This window comes from Sinocyclocheilus rhinocerous, unplaced genomic scaffold (genome assembly GCF_001515625.1).
Source record: "Sinocyclocheilus rhinocerous isolate Xijiao unplaced genomic scaffold, SAMN03320098_v1.1 scaffold611, whole genome shotgun sequence".
NCBI classification, from domain to species: domain Eukaryota; kingdom Metazoa; phylum Chordata; class Actinopteri; order Cypriniformes; family Cyprinidae; genus Sinocyclocheilus; species Sinocyclocheilus rhinocerous.
In genome coordinates this window covers 726,745-746,922 of record NW_015623515.1, presented here as the reverse complement: position 1 = coordinate 746,922, position 20,178 = coordinate 726,745, and the positions used below count along the sequence as shown (strand labels likewise).

Sequence of the window (20,178 nt, the reverse complement as noted above, 5' to 3'; positions counted from 1 at the left end):
GATTTTTTTCATGAATATATGATTGACCTGAAGAATGAAAGCTAGGCTATATCATACACTTGGAAAATTATGAGCTTTATCACGCTCATAGACACTAGGGGTGTGACAATACACTTAGCTCACAAGGTGAGACAAAATGCAGATACTTGGTTCACTAGAACGAGACAATGTTTTAATACTTTAAGAAATTTTCAAATGACAAAATATTTGTCTTTTAATCACAAAAAGTAAAACAATGCAGTTGTATTTTGAAATGTTTTAACTAATCTAGGGCTTAACTAATGATTATTTTGCTAATCAAGTAATCATCTGATTATTTTGACAAGTGAGTAATCTGATATTTTTTAGTAATACAAATTGAACTGAGTGGAAAAACAGGCTTTAATATGACTATATTTATTTATAAAGTAACAATGAGGCAATAATAATTGGCCTCAAATAAAGTATCAAAACCAAGTACATGGTTTTATTGAACAACACTGTTAAATACATAATGTAATATGCCTATATTATAACAAATACCTGCAGAGGGCTCCAACGGTCTGTTGAGGTTTCACGTGATTCAACAACGTTTAAATCCATTAAATTTTAATATTTGGCCACATGCAAAGTCAGAAACATTTATTTTGAAATCGCGATGTACAATAAATCGCAATATGTTGATGTATTCTCCTGTGTTGGCATAGGCTTAAATGATTTACGTTACAAATCAAGAGAGTTTTCCCAGATGAACGTTAAGCCACCCAAACAGTCTTTACTGGTAAATTACGAGATCTGAACAGGACCTTTTCAAAAATACAGGTAAATACATTCTGGTGATCATATCGTTCTTATGGAGATGACGTGATTACTCTGAGCTGTTTACAAAGCTCCGCTGCTTTTTAAATAACTTTTCTATGTAAATATGACGCTAGATGGAAATCTTTGACCATTGCCTCTCGCAGCTTTTTCAATGTGTCGCGCTCGAGACCCAGGCTTCTTTTCTATTCGTCAGCTGCGACTCTACAGTCGGATACTATTATGCGCATCTCGTGTTTATAAGAGCAAAAACTTCTGATTGGCTAGTTAGTTTGGTTGAGAGTAAAGCTGTGTTCCTCTCATACATAGGCGAACTCATTAACTCGAACGTGATATCAACAAGTGTTTTTAAATGTAGGACGACTATCTTTTATTTCCCCCGCAGCCAAATGCCGCACGCCGGAGATCCGGCAAGGTGCCGGAGAACTTTAAGCCCTGGAATTGTTACTAGAAGGCTATGTCGTATGTATATATTCTTATAAAAATACCTGAGATGGCTTGAAGAGCACAGATAAAACCATATGTTGTCGCAGTCATTGTTTATTTTCTTCATGTTTCATCAGTAAAACGTCTATCTGCATGTTATTCAGCTACTAGGCTACATACAGCGAAAGCTGAATGTCTTTGTCCATATAAGGGATTTTCTGGAACGTCATCAGTGAGTCTCACTTGTGGAGTTTCTGCGCGAGGGCGCCCTCCGGCGACGAGTGTGAATGAAAAATAAATTACATTAACTGAGTACTCATTATTGCTCACAAAACCCTAATTTGGGTAAAAATAGCAAATATAATTACGAACTTTGAGGTAAACATTTGCAAATCCTTCTGTTTTTCTCCAGGGTAGAGAAGTGTATTTTTTCTTCTTTTTTCTTGCAGCTATATTTAGGGGCCAAGCACCGAAGGTGCGGTGGCACCTATTGTATCCGTTAGCGTAATTTTTCTTCTTCCGCCGAAAGTCTATGGCAGCCCATAGAACCGCTTGCGGGAAAGTTGTCCAAAGTTGCAATTTCTTTATGCTAATAACTTTTGAACCATAGGGCACAAAATGAAAATAATTTTTTCCTCTGAATCCTTGGCTCATGTCGAGTCGAATGAACACCAAAATTAAAAAATCGCAAGGTTTAGTTTTTTTCGCTATTTTTAATTGTTCGTAAAACCTACTTTTTCGAACTTGTCCTAGACGGTTTGTCTGATTCTCACCAAAATTGGCTCAGATCATCTTCAGACCATGCTGGCAAAACGTTATGGAATTCAAGTTGATTCGTTCCACCGTTCTCGAATAACGCACGAAGGAATTCTACGAAAAGCACGTAAAAATGGATGTGAGGCTATATCTCCGCAACGGTTTGGCGTATTGAGACCAAACTTGGTGTGTGATATAACAAGCATGACCTGAGACTACCTGCAGTGTTTCGGCGCAGTGCCACCTAGTGGTCAGGAGATATGAAAAATGCATATTTTTGCTTATAACTTCTGAATGGTTTAGCCAAAAATCACAAAACAGGTCTCTTTAGATTCGGTGCATCATGCCGAGTCGAACCATACCAAATTTTTTCGTGTCAGCCATTTTGGGCGTCGGCCATTTTTAATTTTGTCAAAAAATTAAATATTTTAAGAACGCTAAGACTTTGTTATTACGAAAATCGGTATGCATCTTCGGCACCATGTCCTGATGGCACTCAAAAGTTTGAGTGTCACCTTTTGGTCAAAAGTTATAAAGCAATTTATAAAAATGCTAATAACTTTTGCATACGTCATAATATTGTAATGAGACTGATGTTTATAGATTCCTTGCATCATGCTGAGAACATCGATACCAATTTTGCCATAATTGGCTGAACTTCCTGTCCGCCATTTTGATTAATGTTGAAAACCTACTTTTTCGAACTCCTCCTAGAATGACAACAAACTTTGTGTGTGCCATTGTCACCTCACACAGAACACACCAAAATGATTTGATTACAGCGCCACCTGTTGGTCAAAAGTGATAAGCCATTTAATCATATTACTAGTGGTTGTATTTATGATTTTTCAGCCATTTCAATTACAATCATCCTAAAATTGCTTTTATTACTCATTGTTGCATTTGGTCTGATGCTCCATGCCATGCTTAGCTTCTCGTTTTGCCTCTGGAGTGCTTGGCCCCGCAATTGCTGCTTGCAGCTATATTTATTATCATATTTATTCTCAAATACTCCGTTTTGTATATTATAGTGAAATGGTGTTATTACAAAAGTAATATTCCTTATTTTGTTTAATGTTTTTATTTAGAAATAATAACCATAAACATTATTAGTTATATTGATAAAAAACAAAATTTTTGGCCAAATTGTGCAGCCCTACAATTACAGCAAACCTAATGTTTTTTTTAAAATTTATTATTATTAATAACTTTTTGGCCTTTTTTCCAAATAAAGAAAATGTTTGTCTGAAAACCATAAGGTTTGGATTTTGTGTGCCCTGTACAGAACATTAATGTAAAAACATTCTATGTCTGTAGCACCAGTGCTATATGCAAAAAAAGTTAATGTACAGCCCTGATATGATTTATTGTTTTTACTGGAGGAAAAAAATAGATAATAAAATTGGTGTCTTATCTCCATCCTGCCATGACCAACAAACACATTAGGCTACTATGTTTACGAAATTAGTGTTTACAAAACTGACAAAAATACGTTTTATATGTGCTTGTGTACAAATGATTGTTCTTTTCTATGTGGTTTCCTCAAAAAAGTACATCCATCTCCTCGTTTCCGTTTCCTGTCTAATCTCTCTCCTATATGTTGCTGGCTCATTAATATTCAACATACGATTAACATACTGGGCAGAAATGCAAATTTAAAAAGTACTAGTATCTATTTATTTCAGGATATCTGGTCTAAAAAGTTACTAGTAACTAAAAAATAAGAACTAGTTCTATTTTCTTTTAAGAAGAGTATAATTAAATACTAGTCACTATTGGAATAAGTACTAGTATCTAATAAATAATAACTAGTATCTAATGAATAAGTACTAGTGACTTTACAAAAGACACTAGTACCTAAAGAATAAACACTAGTACCTAAAGAATAAGCACTAGTAGCTAAAGAACAAGCACTAGTAGCTAAAGAATAAGCACTAGTAGCTAATAAGTACTAGTAGCATGTAAATAGATACTAGTACGCTTTATAGATTAAATGTTAAAACGGCTTTCCATAATGTGCTACATTAAGTTGCTATGTTGTTTGGCAACCCAATAATAAACATAACTTTTGAAGATTGATCTTAATTTATTAAATCAGCAAAGTGAAGCAATTGAGGATATGTGCTGAATTATTTCAACGCTCCTAAAGTTCACCTAAAAATAAAAAATCCTGTCATCATTTACACACCCTTAAGTTGTTCTAAAACTGTACGAGTTTTCTCTTTCTTTAGTTGAACATAAAAGACAGAACAGTTGCTGGTCCCCATTAACTTACATAGTATGGGGGAAAATACTATGGAAATAAATGGGGACCAGAAACTCTGGTTACCAGCATTTTCAAAATATCTTCTTTTATGTTCAGCTGAAGAAAGATAAAACTAATTGTGGGTGCAAATGACTTATTTTGGGGTGAACTCTTTCATCGGCATTCCTTGACACTTTTGGTCTTTATTTGACACCATATTTAATTTGTAATTATGAATGAAAATGAGGCAATAGCAAGTATTTTCTTAAGGTTTTATAACATGTAATTCAAAGCACATTTTCCAGTTTTGTCACAGGCATGTTTTTGGAAATATGCATTTTCAATGTTACATCGGTTAAAGGTGCAGTGTGTAAATTATAGTGCTATCTAGCGGTGAGGTTGCGAAATGCAACCAACGGGCTCAGTGCCCCCGCTCACCCCACCCTTTAGAGAAGCTACGGTGGCCGACACGGGACTAAAAGTGGTCGTCGGTAAAGACAGCTGAGAGCAATGAGATTTCTTTACAAAGGTAAATTAAAGAATTATATTTACTTAATTATTTAATAAATCGATGTTATTGCGAATATTAATGTACTTGTTCATCATTGTGTCAGTGTTTTATTCGCAAGAACAACAAAGTGACGAAACGCGCTGTGTAGAGCAGTTTGTCCGTTTAGGGCTACTGTAGAAACATGGTGGCGACTTCCATGTAAGGGGGGACCCGCGGTGTATGTAGATATAAATTGCTCAATCTAAGGTAATAAAAACATAACGGTTCATTAAGTAAGGTCTTTATACACCTCTGAAAACATAGTTATGTATATTATATTGCATTTCTGTCAATAGATCTATGTAAATATTACACATTGCACCCTTAAATCATCTAAAGTTACACAACTGTACAAACCAACCAGACATTCACACTTTACAACCTCATTTTTCATTCACAAAAAACAAAAATAAATATGGTGTCTACCATGAATAAAGTCCACTGCAAGTGCAAATAAATCAATACCCATGTAGCTACTCTAAAGAAACATGAAACACTGCCTGATCAGGACCACAAAACAAAAGATCTTTATTTTCTTATCACAAGATACATTAAAGGATACAGAGACACTGGAATATAAAAAAAAAAAAGTTTGATTTGTGAGTTGAAAGAAATTTCTCATTGACATACAAAACTGAAATCCTTCACATCCTTGAATCAAACCCTAAAATCAACCAGTCTTCCCTCTCCCAACTCTATCCCATAATGGAGATCAATGTTAATGTTTTTTTCCCAAGCTTTGCCAAAACATTGTGGGGTAACGGACCCCCGTCATAAAAAACGGGTGACAATTAAAAGGGGACATGTTAACATTTATTTGTGTCTTTAGTGTGCAGTGCACGCTCCATTTGTTTAAGAAACCTTACAAAACCCCTAATCGGGGGAACGATTTGCAATGAAATTGTGTTGACTAATCTCAACAAGCCAGGAAGTCTGTCAAAAAAGCCCAACCGTTCAGCTCAAAAAGAAAAAGCTTAATAATAAGGCAAAAATATGCATCAATATCAGCCTATAATCGAGTCATTACTAGAAAAACTCAAAAACATCTCTTCCCTCTCATTATCTACAGTTGCTAACAATAGCTTCCCAGTAGCCCACAAGACCTTTATAACACAAATGCGAGTGCGTCAACATGTTTGGAAAAAGAGCAGACGTGGAAAACAAACTTTTATGGCTTTGTTCATGATGTGATATATGGAAAAGGCTCAATTATTGAGGTACAAAACAGGCCAAACTGATTGCGACATCCAACCACCTCAAACCAAGATTCGCCTTACATTCATGAACACCTTCAACACTTTACTACAACCAGAAGCCTTCTTAAGTCATCAAACGTGTTTTCATACTAAGCCCTACGAGACCTTCAAATATCACTGACTGGAGTAGCTACACTGCAGGAGATTTGGATCCATGATCACAAAAAAAAAAAAAAAAAAAGTTTGAGAAACCAGGTCGCTATCAATAAACACCAACTCGACTGCAGATCTGCTGTAAAGCGAGCAGTACTTTTGCTGCAATGCATTTCATGATACCATCTTTCCACAATTCAGCTAGGCCTGAAAGGCTGGAACCACAAGTACTGGCTGAAATAAAATGAGCAGCGCAATCATTTATTTGTCTATATAGCATGAAAAAGGGTGATTTTTGTTTTTAACATAAGCAACCTAAGAAATTGAGAAAATGACGGTAAAAAGACCATGTACTCCCGCACACATTCAAATCCCACTTTCCATACACACAAGAATCAAACTCTTGAAAAATCCTGTTAATATTTATACAGATAACGACAGAACTGGAGAAAAATAAAGTGTGCTTTTCCACCATCTTAGAATGAACATGATTTGCTTTAAATTACACTGTTAAAAGGATTTGCAATTTAAAAAAGCAACGGGACAGCAGGGCACCGAAACCTTAAACTATAACACTGGGAGTAAAATGCTATGAAGTGTGGTGTATGCTGGTGTAAGAGTATGGGGTATGTCATCATCCCGAGCACGTGAGCGTGGTGTGCGTATGGGATCTGGGGGGACAACAGAAGACGAGGAATAAAGAAGAACAGCTGACGATGGCGGGTTTAACATGCTCTGGCAATGGATGTGGTCTACTGGAACATCGTTCAGTCCTCCAACACGATTGGCTCGCTGGTGCTGGAGGGTATGATGGGTACGGGAAGCGGCCGGGGCGGCACGGGAAGTTTGATTCTGACTGGGAGGTGTGGTTTTCTGGCCGCCCGCCTCATCTCGGCCTGAGTCAGGTGTTTCCTCAGGGCTCTGTAAACCACAAATACGTGTGTCTCAGGAAATCGCAAAAACATGTGGATGGGATGTTTTGGAAACATACCTGGTGTCTTTCGTAGCCACAAACACCACTGGATTCGGAGCATCTCCTTGACTGACCTTCTGCCTCTTAATGACTGACTGGGTGGCTGCTCTCATTCCCAATGCGAACGGTCTTCCATTGGTGGACAAAGAATTACCCCCAGCCTGCAGCCAATGAGAGCGCTTAGATCTGTGTACACTGTTTTCTACCTACGGGAAGGTTAACGTGTCTTTGTATGTGATACTCACATTGTCGAAGGGCCTCTTGCCCAGTAGGGCGGATGCGCTCCGAGGCTGGTTAACCTGGTTACGGTTGATAGGGGTTGGAGCACCTCGAGGGGCTTTGAGTTTCAAAGGAGCTTGAACAGCTGAAGAATAAAAAGCACAATCACTCCAAATATTCAAATCTGCCTGCAAACAGTTGACTTTTATGTCTCATCATTAAAGGCAATGTGTGTTAATTTTTCCCATGTTAAAATAGTTTTTCAATCCCTATTCTGGTTTTGATTGAATACTGAAGCCATACCCAATTCTTTAACTATATTGATGAGGGACGGTCGAGGAATAAGGCGGTTCTTCATAGCATTCTTTGCTGCTTTAGGAAGTCTTATCATACCTAAAAAGCGAAAAAGAAACAGTCAAAACATAAATCTGGAGATTAAAAAAAACACATGTTTATGCTACTGCATAAAAATTGAGGGAGAAAACAAGTTTGTATGTTTGCAATTGAATACTCACACTCTGCTTTAACAGCATTGGCATTAATGGAAGCATAGGGGCGTCGAGCTGCTCGGCGGGACTGCAGGATGTCCTGGCACACCCGACGGGCGATTCGAGTGAGTTTAGTGGTCTGCAGGATGAAGGTCTGCCGATTTTTAGCCAGAAGTTTAGCTCTCCCTGCGCTGCTGGTAAACGGGGACATGCCCTGAACCTCCTGGCGGGTCATGTGACCACGTGGAGCTGCATCCTATTGGAAAGATATATGATGTTCAGTAATCGATTTGGAAATTTTAGAAATTTATAATTTAGCCACCAAGATGACTAATGAAACCAACTAAATTTCTCACTGTTGATTTTTGTATGCATTAAATATTTTAAAATACAGTAAACAGGTACATCAAAAAAAGACAGGGTTAACATACTGAGCCAGCTCTTGTGGCGCCTTCTAGTTGAGTAGGGGTCTTAAGACCACCATACTTCTTCCAGTAAATCCAACAGGATGCACATAGTCGGCACTGCATGTTGGGAGGGCCCCATGCGTACCACTGCTGGGACTGGGCAGCTGGAGTAGCAGCAAGTCAAACAGATCATTATAATGCACAGGAATAATTGAGCTTATATTTAAATACTTGAGTTGACTCACTGTGGCAACTTTCACAACTGAGGCCTTTCTGGTAGCCAGTGGCACCATTCATGCCAGGTTTACTTCCAGGTGCATTGATCTGGTTGGGGTTGGGTTTGGTGCTGAAGGAGAGAACAAAATTTAGATTCTCAAACAGCAGACAAAAACGTATTACAGGAAAGAAGTTGACAAGTTGAAGAAAAAATATCTTAATCTAACCTAAATGTATACATACAACAGACTAGATAAATAGCTACTTTTCATTCTGTGCTAATATTGTGTTCATTAACAGTTTAACACACTACTATTGAAAAATATGGGGTCAGTAAGAGTTTTTTTTTTTTTAAAGAAATTGTTTTCATTCAACAAGGATGCATTGCTCAAAATCGACACTAGAGATTTCCACATTGTTACAGAACACTGTTATTGTTCTTTTGAACTTTCTATTCATCAAAGATCTTAAAAAAATGACCACAGTCTTGACAAAAATATTAAGCAGGTGTTTACAACACTGATAAGAAGAAATGTTTCTTGAGCAGCAAATCAGCATATTATGATTTCTGAAGGATCATGTGACACTGAAGACTGCAATAATGGCTGCTAAACTTCAGCTTTACCATCTCAGAAATAAATTACATTTTAAAATATATTCAAATAGAATACTTATTTTAAATTGTAATAATATTTCACTACATAAATATTTTTTATGTATTTATGATCAAATAAATGCAGCGTGGTGAGCATAAGACACTTTAAAACTGTAACCCTCTTTTAAAAAATATGGGATTTGGCCCTTTATTAATGGACACCAATTTGTTGTACATATTTGGAAAGTGCCACTTGAATTCATAAAAAGAAAAAAAAAAAAGGTGCAGTGACACTAGATACTCACTAGGTGGGGATGTACACCTGCTTCAGCTTGCTGTCAGCCTCTGCTGCCTTTAGTCTTTTCTGGGGAGAAAAAAATGGTTTAAATAGCATTCGTATGCATGAATAAATGTTCACATATCAAGATTAATTTTGGTTTTTAAAAAACTCTGAAAGTTTGTTACCTGCTGAATGTAACGATCAGTAGTCTTCCACATGTAGTAGAACTGGACCACGCTAGCTAATGACTTCCAGGGCAACTGCAGGACAACAAATAAATTCATTTAAATCTTCTGAGCTTTCCCAAATAGTGCAGTGTGTGTGAGAGCAAATGCTCAAGTACGGCGTTTTAAACTCACAAAGTCTTGGCGAATGTCATTGAAGTCTTTGCCATATTTCTCCAGAGCCTCCTCGAACAGCATGGCTTCTGAGGCGCTCCACTCTTCCATCTCGTCCCTGCACAGCACCGGGCCACCCTGCGGCACCAGCGTCGACATGGCCTTGGCGAGATCATAGCCATTCTTCTGCAGAGTGTCCATGGCGTGGAACTACAGATAGACGGGACAGTGTGAATATCAGATGTGCATGAAAACGCGAGTGAGGTGGCAGTGAATGAATCGCTCTTTTGAGTAGTTAAGGAAGAGATTGTGATTGGATGCTTTCATTCTCTCACCAGCGTGATGTCTCTAGATGCTGCCGCTGCGCTCATGTGCAGACTGGGTTGGCGGATTGAACTGCTGCAGTCTAGTGCACGTGCAAATGTACCAACAGCCCTAAAAGTACCCAATATTTGAATTAACATCATGCTAATGAATAAAACCATTTTAAAGCAGCAATAATAATCGGTCTAAGACTGAAATACTAACCGTGCCACCACCAGGAACTGGTCTATCTGAGGATCCTTCAGCTGGTTATTAGTATCCCAAACCTTTGTCTCAAGCTTCTCCTGCACTCGATTGTCTGAATCACCTGAGTGGGGAAAACATTGTATTAATGATTGGTTTTGAATTAGTGAATCAGTTTTGAATTAGCCATTCAATATCCAACACCTCTCCCTAAAATGTGTGCTGAAAATATCAATACCAGGATCTGAAGTACTGATGCAATATTGTGATGAGAATCATGCAAATAGGACACATTGTAAACATTGTAGCTGTTTCAGCATCAGACGTCTGATATTGCCACTACTGGAGCTTCTTGAAAATTTGAGGTTTTTTAGACATCAAAATAAATTTTTTTTTAGTAACACCAAGGCGTGGAGATGTTACAATCTTCTGACCTTCAGCCAGTTTGTCAGGGATCTCTGCCTGGTATTTGGATCCCACTCTGATCTCGCCCTGGTCAGCCAGCAGGGTCTTTTGCATTGGGTCAAACACCAGAGAGTAGAAGAAGCAGTCCTACAGAACACACACATTATAAAACACAAACACTTCATGCAGTTGGCCATTTGATAATTTTAAATCAACAAAAGGTGTTCACTTGTCTAATAACTTGATTTTGCCTTATATCAACAGAAAAAAAAAAAATCCAAAAATATTAAAAATATATATTTTTAAAAATACACTACCGTTCAAATTGGGATCCTTTTTTTTTTTTTTTTAATACTTTCATTCAGCATTTATAGTGTTATGAAAGATTTCAATTTCAAATAATGCTGTTTCTATTCATCAGATAATGTAAAATGTATCATGGTTTCCACAAAAATATGAAGTAGCACAACTGTTTTTAACATTGATAATAAGAAATGTTTCTGAAGGATCATGAAGGAAGACTGGAGTAATGGCTGCTGAAAATTCGGCTCTACCATCACAGGAAGAAATTCAATTTTAAATTATATTACATATTAAAAAAAAAGTGTTTAAATTGTAATACTATTTCACAATGTTACTGTTTTCACTACTGTATTTTTGTTCAAATAAATGCAGCTTTGGTGATAAAAAGAGGTTTCTTTCAAAAATATTTGTAAATTATGTAAATATGTAAATTCAGTACAACAAATACTACCTTGACATAAATCAATTATAGTTTTTTTTTGTAGTATTGTAGTTTTGTATAGTAATGAGAGTTGGAGGGGAAAAAATTACCTTAATTCTTATGAAAATATCAATACAAAAACAAATCTGTTCTTAAGAACAAGCTTTGTTTACTTAAAGCATAACAAAATGTTTTTTTTTTTTCAGGAGTGAAACATGACAGAACTTTTAATAGATTTCATGAGATTCACTTGTCATGTTATGGCTTGTCTCTCAGGGGCCGTTCACACGACAACGTTTTCAGCCAAAAACGGGAAACTTTTTATGCTTTTTGCCTGTTCGTTTACACGACAACGGCATTTTGGGGACTGAAAATGCATATTTTTGAAAATGGGTTTCAAAGTGCAAGTTTTAGAAAACGCCACCGTTGTCGTTTCCGTGTAAACACCCAAAACGGGAATCTTTAAAAACGGTGACGTCATGCGCGTGCGTAGTACGTGTTAGGTATGTAGACATGCACAGTACGTGTCGATTTTAAAGGCAAGCACGAACAAACGTACACAACAATGGCGGAGTACATGGTACTGTTGTTGCTGCTCAAGAGTTTGCTAACGCTTCTTCAGCAAAGTGTGGATTTACTTCACCAATATTACAGCAACAGCGGAGACGCATCATATACAACATATAATCGTCACTTCCCTACAGGTAGTGTTTACTAACAAGGTGACAGCGCCAACTACTGGCCTGGCATACGTAATACAGCGTTTTTGGCCATTTTCGCGGATATGTGTAAACGTTAATCGTTTTGAAAACGTTGTCGTGTATACGTGAAACTTTTCCGTTTTTGACTACATCGTTGTCGTGTAAACGTAGCCTCAATCATGGCTTTAGTGATGGTGGTAGCTTTGTGACACTCCATGATAAACCGTACAGTGAGTGCTCTTGTCCTGCAGGTGGACTCTTACCTCTCTCTCTAGGTAGATAGTTAAAGCATCAGTCTCATTCAAAAGTGTGACGTTGCATTTTCCTCTGTAGAAAAACAATAAGCCAAAACATGCATGGTATAAATAAGACTATCACTACAAATCATTTGCCTTATATACAGAGTCTGAGTCTGGGCTCTGATGGGATTATACCATTCAATCCAGAGATGTTTGTGTCTGTGAGTGCTGTGAGTGTATTTACCGTATATGTGTGGCCGGGAGAGACTCAAACTGTCGAGACAGGAACAGTTCTCTGTGCTTGAGCTGGTGTTTCTGCTGTTCTGACATTGAAGGCTGCTTGGACTCCTCTTCAAAGTCTCCTAAAATACACACACACGCAAACATATTAGTGTGATGCTAATGGCCTTAATTAGTTCTGATGTGAATCAGCTTCCTCTCAGAACACACAGACCAAATCTTAAGTTCACACACATCCCTTTAGGTTATTAGTAATGGTAGTGAACTTGTGATCAATTTCACACTCATTCAGATACAAGTAACTTAAATATCCTTCATGAGAATGGTTGACTTGTAAGGGAAATAAACGATTATGTGCAGGTCCAACTCAAAATGACTTGAACTGAATGCATTTCAAGAACATTACTTTTGACTTTAACACCAATTTGCAACGCTAACAGAGATATTTCTTAAAAAGATGCTCGTGTGAGGTGAGGAGACTTGGCAGGACTTTATCAGCCGATCTGACCGGACTCCACCCCTGCACGGAGCCGAAGGAAACCCTGTCAATGAAGAGGGCAGGATATCAAACCACACCCCTTTCCATTAACCCCTCCTGCCACCTCGGTGGCCCTGCCCCCTCCTTTCTCTCCCCTTGGCCAATGTGTCCCTGCCAGCTTTCCTGGGAAACCCTGTGCAATAAACCTGAGGCGCCCATCCCCCCATTGAGCAACAACACCCCCCCCATGCACAAGTACGCATTAAAAAAAAAATGCCACAAGCTCTCTTTCACACATGCACAAGCAGACAAGCACTCAAGACACATGTACGACAAATCCATCATAACTGCACACTCTCAGAGCCAAACACGCACACATATACACGCGTTTATAAACACTTTCACTCCTTGACAAAGACAGCAGCCAGACAGTGTTAACCTAGTGTTAACCCTTTGAGCAACGTGGTCCGGTGGGTCCCATGAAGGCTCTTTTGTTCTGAGAGCACAGGGTGGATGGCAGCTGAGGATAAGCACAGAGGAGCCCATTCAGGACGGGGAGGGAGGGGAGGGGGGGTTAAAGGAGGAAGATGGGCAGAAGGTAGCGAAGGGAGGAGGTGATGTAAATGGGAGCCCTGATCTTGTGTAACAGGACAGTGCTGGTGCTGTAGAGTGCCACGACATAAAGAGGAGGATACGTTCAGTAGTAAACAGGCCGCCAAGCAGACATTGACCCCTCATGACTGCAAAGGATTTGAACGTTAACTCCAGCCCATGCCAATGCAACCTCCTCAACTCAAACCTGACCCTACTCTGAAATGGTTAGGTAAATACACTGCATTACAACAGTTTTACGGCAGTTCACGTACACACAATTTACATACAAATGAACCACTACCTCAGGCATGTCGGAGAAATAAAAAATCTTTCAGACATGTCGTATGTTTGCAGCTGTGTTATACAAATATTTAGGGATGTGCAAAGCTACACATTATCAAAATCAACTAGTCAGTGGGTTGTCTGAATGACTAATCAAAGCAACCCTATCAGATGCATTTCTCAGAGGGCGCTCGCATAGGATGTTTTTAAAAATGGAGCACAACAGAGGGCATCGGTTTCCAGACATTTTTCGATGTTGAGATTATTAATGAGAATTTGCACCACTCATTGTGTGGTGCAATGGACAAAGACAATTATCTGTATGTGTGAAGAACAACAACAGCGTGAACTGAATTCAAGAACTCAAGTTCTTTCAACAGGACAATTGACAGATACTCAAAAATAGATCATAAGGCTGAATATCAATAGCATTTTAGTGCACAAAACCAACATAGTCCTCAAAAAAAAAAAGGATGTGATGATCACGCTTAATGTCTGAAACACTACTTAAACCAGCTGATATAAAAGTCTAGCAGTAAATGTCTCAAATGACTAGGTATTTTAAAATTAGTGATGCAACTTAGAGAACTTAAAAAAAAATAAAAAATTCTCTAAATCTACGATTGCTTTACTAGTCGACCATCCTGTCCATTCCTAATTATAATGGAAGTGATCTAGTTTTGTTTCTTGTGTAGACTGGTGTCCCTCTGCTAAATCCTTCTGTTTTGTCCTGTCGGCACCTGTACCTGAATAGAAATCTCTGGATTTCTGAAGAAGGAAAATGCATGCAATTCAAAACATTCTACAAATGCACATCCCTTTGAGTGTTTATTTAGTAAACAAGTAAATATTTCAGATAATTAGATGACACTCTCAACCATCAATACAAGAGACTAGTACTACTCCACTGAGACATTTTACCATAAATTAGGCATGAAATAAAAGCTTGTTAATTGCTCCAATCTCATGTGAGTGACAGGTTACTGTTATTGTCCTTACGTTGGTGTACATATAATGTTGTGCGAGTAAGAGTACATTTTAGATTAAAGGGGTCATCAGATGCAAAATTCACTTTTACATGGTGTTTGAACATAAATGTGTGTTGGCAGTGTGTGTACACAACCACCCTATAATGATAAAAATCCACCCAGTGCTTTTTTTTTTTTTTTAAATCCCCAAAAATAATAACCCCTTTCTCAGATCAAGCCATTCACAGATTCTGGCCTGATGTACGTCACACAAAGCCCTGAGTGAGCCGTCATCAGTCCACCACTGTTTCAACGCCGGAGCAAGTGTAGACAAGAATGTCTCCTAAGCGACTGGGGTGTTTTGTTGTTGGATGTAATAATGAACATAGCAGTCGTCGTTTACTCCCGACAACTGAGCCGCTGAAGATTACATTTGTTTTTGAAGGGAATGCGCCCCCCTGATCTATCTAAAAGCGTTTATGTACGCGCGAATCATTCGTCATCCAGCTTCACCTCCAGAAGAAGTGAGTTTTTTTTTTTGCAATCTTTGCAAATCGCTTTTCCTAATAATGTGCTAGTTAGCAAGATCTGCGACAAATCCGCATTTACAATCCGCTAAAGTTTACAGTCTCGTGAGAATGGCTCGTCGCCCCACAGAAGAGAGGGGCAGGGTGAGCAGAGCTCATTAGCATTTAAAGCGACATGCACCGAAACCGCTCGCTGTGAACAGAGCTGTTTTTGACAAGGTAAAAGGGGTGTTTTACACTACCATTGAGAAATTTTAACCAAAGTATGTTATAGACCCTAAAGAATCATATCAACTTAAGGAAAATGGGCATCTGATGTCCTTTTAAAGATTATGAGGGCACATGAATTAGAAAAAAAAAAAAAGAATTGTTTTGATATCATGATCAGTTTAAATCGGTTCAGCATAATTCCACAGATTTTCCCTCCAACTCATTGTAGAATGTAAATTCTCAATTTCATAGAGGAATACGATCAACAAAAATCTTAGGATTTTCTTGCAGACATCTGCTTCTACATTTGGACTGAAGACTTCAAATACATAAAATGCAAGGTCATATAATATGCAACTTAATTATATATGGATTGATCCTCTTTGGTGCATTAAATGCTGTTCCCAATGCCTTTTAAAGCTGAAAATCCTAGTTGGCGTTTCACTGCAAATAGTACATCTACATAGTGACACCGTATCTTTATCTTAAATGTGATGAAGAGGCGTGAATTGGAGGAGACTGAAACAGTAAGGTAACTCACTTGCATTGCTATCGGCTAGAGTGTTCAGATTGGTGGATATATCTCTCCGCCTGAAGAGACAGACCACCTTGGCTTCTACATTTCCATTGGCAGTCTTGGGGAGACATGCAAAGAGAAACAGTGTTAGAAAGTACATTCACACGGTGTCATTTTCTCTATACAGTGTGTAAAGTAAGTGCTTTAAGTGCTCTTACTGTCTTCATGTCATGTACTTGCAAAAACCCACAATTTAAGTATAACTTTTAAAGTAAAACTTGAACTGAATGATACTGCCTATGATTTACATGCAAGTACACCAATATTTAAGCTGCCAAGTAAAAAGTTGTGAGCCCTATTAATAACTAAATTTCTACTCATTTTCCAGCATTGAAAATGAACCACCCTATACGGAAATTAAAACCACATCTTCCTCATTAATGCAACACAGTGTGGGTTAAGAGTTGTGTATATTCAAGACAGCACTGAATTCTGACTAACACGTATACATATTGAACACAGACACACATCCTGCTGAGCTTCATAGCCCTTCAAAATGAGGTTATATAAAGTATTTTAATCCCTGCTCCAGGAAAAATGCCTGTGTCATTCTCAGCATTATGTAAGTCTCTTTCGGCTGGATCTTCATCTCAAACAACCCAGTGTGAATCAGTAGACAACAATGCACAACAGAGGGGAGCAGGTGACCGAGACAGTCTGTTACGCTGCCATGAGTGACAATGCAAAAGCAGAGAGCTGGCATATGTCAATCATCCATGTTCAGTGTAATGTTCAAATCTCTGCACATGCAATTGATGATGTATGATAAATGATTGGTGGACATCAAAAGCCCCAACCAATCACAGTTAGTCTGACTCTAGGCTGTAAGAACAGTGACACACCAGATTCATTATGTATGCTGATATATTGGCACTATAATTAATACTGGTCAAAATCAGCTCATGGCCAAATAAACAAAAGAAAAAAAAAAAAAAAAAGAAATCTGCTTGCATCAAAAAAAAAAAAAGAGAAGTACGACATTTTGTATAAAAAATTACGACAGAATATAATATAACATGTTGCAACCTCACCTTGTTGAGTTCTTCTATTCGACGAATCAGATACGGGTTACTGGAGGAGTTTTCAAAATACACATAATCTGTAGTAGACAAAAAAAAAATCTGTAAGTAATTATAATTTATGTGTGTGTGTAAAAATTGTAAATATATGTTCATATACGTGTGTGTGTGTTTTTATATATATATACACACACACACACACGTGTACACACATATATATGAACTAGGGATTCACCGAAATGAAAATTCGAAAATTCTGGATGCACTTGACCGAAAACCGAAACTACTTTGTAATGATTATTTATTATATAATACAAAGTAATTTTGTAAGACTTTTTAAATTTAACTCATTTTTAATAATGAATTTAAAAAACACAACATACTTTTTACTGAAAGTAACACTATAAAATTGGACAGAATTTATATTAATATTAGTAACACATTACAATAAGGTTCATTAATTAACATTAGTTAACTACTTTAGTTAACACTAACGAATAAGCAATACTTCTTCGGCATTTATTAATCTTAGTTAATGTTAATTTCAACATTTACTAATGCATTATTAAAATCAACAGTTGTGCTTGTTAACAGTTAATGCACTCTGAATTAACATGAACTAACAGTGAACAACTGTATTCTCATTAACTAACATTAGGAAAGATGAATAAATACTGTAATAAATTTATTGTTCATGTTAGTTAATAGGTTACATTAACTAACACTAACTAATGGAACCTTATTGTAAAGTGTTACCTTAATATTAAATATCAATATATTATTTTTATTCAGTTCCATGCAACAATCAGATATAACTTTTTTTAAACTAATTAACCAAATAATGTATAATCCTACAAAGCTATTATTATCAGAGCATGTGAGCAGAGCGTCACGAGAGAGTAGCGTCATTTTACCAGCGTTGCCATATGTTACAGCACAGTAGCGCTGTTGCAGAGAGGAACAAATATACTACAAAGAAATATCCTGTCGGCGCGTTATTTGAGCGGACTTTGCTTTTCCGGTGAGTATGAGCAGTACACATGAGCGGAACTCGCATTCATAGAGCGGAATATTAAGCGGAGCGTCACACCGCGCAGTGATGAGGAGATTGAAACCTGCGCGCTGAGGCATGCCATATATATATTATATATAGTATTTTTCTGTAGGCCTGGGCGATAAAACGGTATCGATATTTACTGATGGAACACAGTTATCGATAACGATAGAACAATTTTTTTGAAATATGCATGATAGTTTAAAGCTTTTTTCATTAAAAGGCACGTGTTATGAGTGACAAGCAGACAGCCAACAGAACACACAAACACACGCTGAAATGAGTGCCGTGCCTGTCTGTGATGAGGAGACTGTGAATCAAAAACAGGAATATTAGTCGAATTTAAAGGAGACATATTATGCCCCTTTTTACAATATTAATATAAGTCTCTGGTGTCCCCACAATGTGTCAGTGAAGTTTCAGCTCAAAATACTCCACAGATCATTTATTATATAATTTTGAAAATGCCTATTTTGAGTGGAAGCAGAAACACGCTGTTTTTCGGGCCTGTCTCTTTAAATGCAAATGAGCTGCTGCTCCCCGCACCCTTTTCCAGAATAGAGCTGCGCCATTACAGCTCGGACCTGCTAAAAACATCTGTTTTGGTTCTGATTATCATGTTTATCGTGCTGAAATTAGGGTTGTGTCGGTGAGAATTTTCCCACTGGTTAATCGGCGTGTGACAACACGTTTGCTTATTGCACCCTCCTGTGGCCTCAGGAGACAGGCCAAATGTTTCCTTAACACTTATTTAATCTGCATTTAAAATATAAGAAAGGAGATATTTGTTTCAATTTTATTTTGTCATTTTGTTTTATTTGTTATTTTGTTTAAGACTAAAATAAGTTGTCTTAATAAATTGGTTAAATTAAAAATACAGTGGTTAAATTTAAACCTTTTTTCTACAATCGCAATATTGGTAAAAAAAAAAAAAAAAAAGCAATTAGATTATTTTCCAAAATCGTTCAGCCCTACTGCATATCATGTTTGTGGCTCCATAATATTGCAAAACAAGTGAAAGTGCAAAATGAGTGGTATTTTAAATCAGCACTTTTGTATATCTCATTTGTTATTAATAATATGCATTACATTTATTGCCATTACATTCCAGTAGCTCAAACAGTAGAGCATGGCCAGCAATTCCAAGGGCTTGTGTTTGATGGGAGCACATGATGCATGAACTGATAAAAGGTACAACTTGTCTTGAACTATCTGCTAGGGCTGAAACGATTAGTCGACATTATCGACAACGTCGACAATAAGAAAATGACGACAAATATTTTTGTTGTCGAATAGTCGTTTGATCTCATATGACATAATGTAAGAGCCTGCAATAACGCGGTTTGACCAGTGTGGCGATGTAGCGCAAGACTGTAATTCAGCTCTCCTGATGCAATTCAAGAGAAGACACAGCACTTCAAATGCAGCCGAACCCGAGGCTGCCGAGTGGCTTTTGGATGGATATGTAAATACATAATGCGCGCTTTCCTCTCAATAACAAAATAAACATCAAAAACCGACAGCGGTGAGAAAGCAGCAGTTTAAAACGCATCTGTTTACAGCAATGTGGATGTTGCACAAGCTCTGCTGTTCAGTACTCCAGTAAAGTCCAGTCACCCCCGCCCCCCTTGAAGATCAAGTTCATTTTATTTACTTTTATTTTCTCTATAGCGCCAGATCACAACAGAAGTCATTTAAAGTTACCTTTTCTATAGAACAGGTCTATACCTTGTTCTTTTATTAAACAAACTAAATAGCCTTGTGTTATTTATCTTATTTACACGACGGCATGTCATTTCTGTCTCAACGTACGGTTTTGTTTACTACTCATACTGAAGCGCACGTGACACTTGCGGTGATATTAACGTCTGCCGTCTCACTAATGAGGACATAAATACACGAACATCTCCAGAACTGCTCTGAGAGTCACTTCATGAGCATTTGACCGTTTCATTTAAGTAAAACTATCCTCATATCACATACACACAGAAATGTAAAGGTATTCACGGCAAC

At 37.6% G+C, this 20,178-nt stretch overlaps 1 protein-coding gene across 1 annotated transcript in view; it reads right to left on the bottom strand.

The window, feature by feature from the left end:
- Positions 1–6,875: 6,875 nt before the first annotated feature.
- LOC107709145 (metastasis-associated protein MTA2-like) overlaps positions 6,876–20,178 on the bottom strand; it is a 22,373-nt gene continuing 9,070 nt past the window's right edge. The window contains exons 2-18 of the mRNA XM_016513588.1: positions 17,124–17,191; positions 16,057–16,150; positions 12,461–12,578; positions 12,241–12,304; positions 10,582–10,699; positions 10,169–10,271; positions 9,976–10,075; positions 9,662–9,850; positions 9,488–9,562; positions 9,328–9,386; positions 8,457–8,557; positions 8,236–8,375; positions 7,832–8,060; positions 7,620–7,709; positions 7,343–7,461; positions 7,116–7,258; positions 6,876–7,045 (exon numbers count right to left, since the gene is read on the bottom strand). Coding sequence (XP_016369074.1) covers positions 6,892–7,045; positions 7,116–7,258; positions 7,343–7,461; positions 7,620–7,709; positions 7,832–8,060; positions 8,236–8,375; positions 8,457–8,557; positions 9,328–9,386; positions 9,488–9,562; positions 9,662–9,850; positions 9,976–10,075; positions 10,169–10,271; positions 10,582–10,699; positions 12,241–12,304; positions 12,461–12,578; positions 16,057–16,150; positions 17,124–17,191 — 1,964 coding nt within the window. The 3' untranslated portion in view covers positions 6,876–6,891. The remainder of the gene's footprint in view (positions 7,046–7,115; positions 7,259–7,342; positions 7,462–7,619; positions 7,710–7,831; positions 8,061–8,235; positions 8,376–8,456; positions 8,558–9,327; positions 9,387–9,487; positions 9,563–9,661; positions 9,851–9,975; positions 10,076–10,168; positions 10,272–10,581; positions 10,700–12,240; positions 12,305–12,460; positions 12,579–16,056; positions 16,151–17,123; positions 17,192–20,178) is intronic.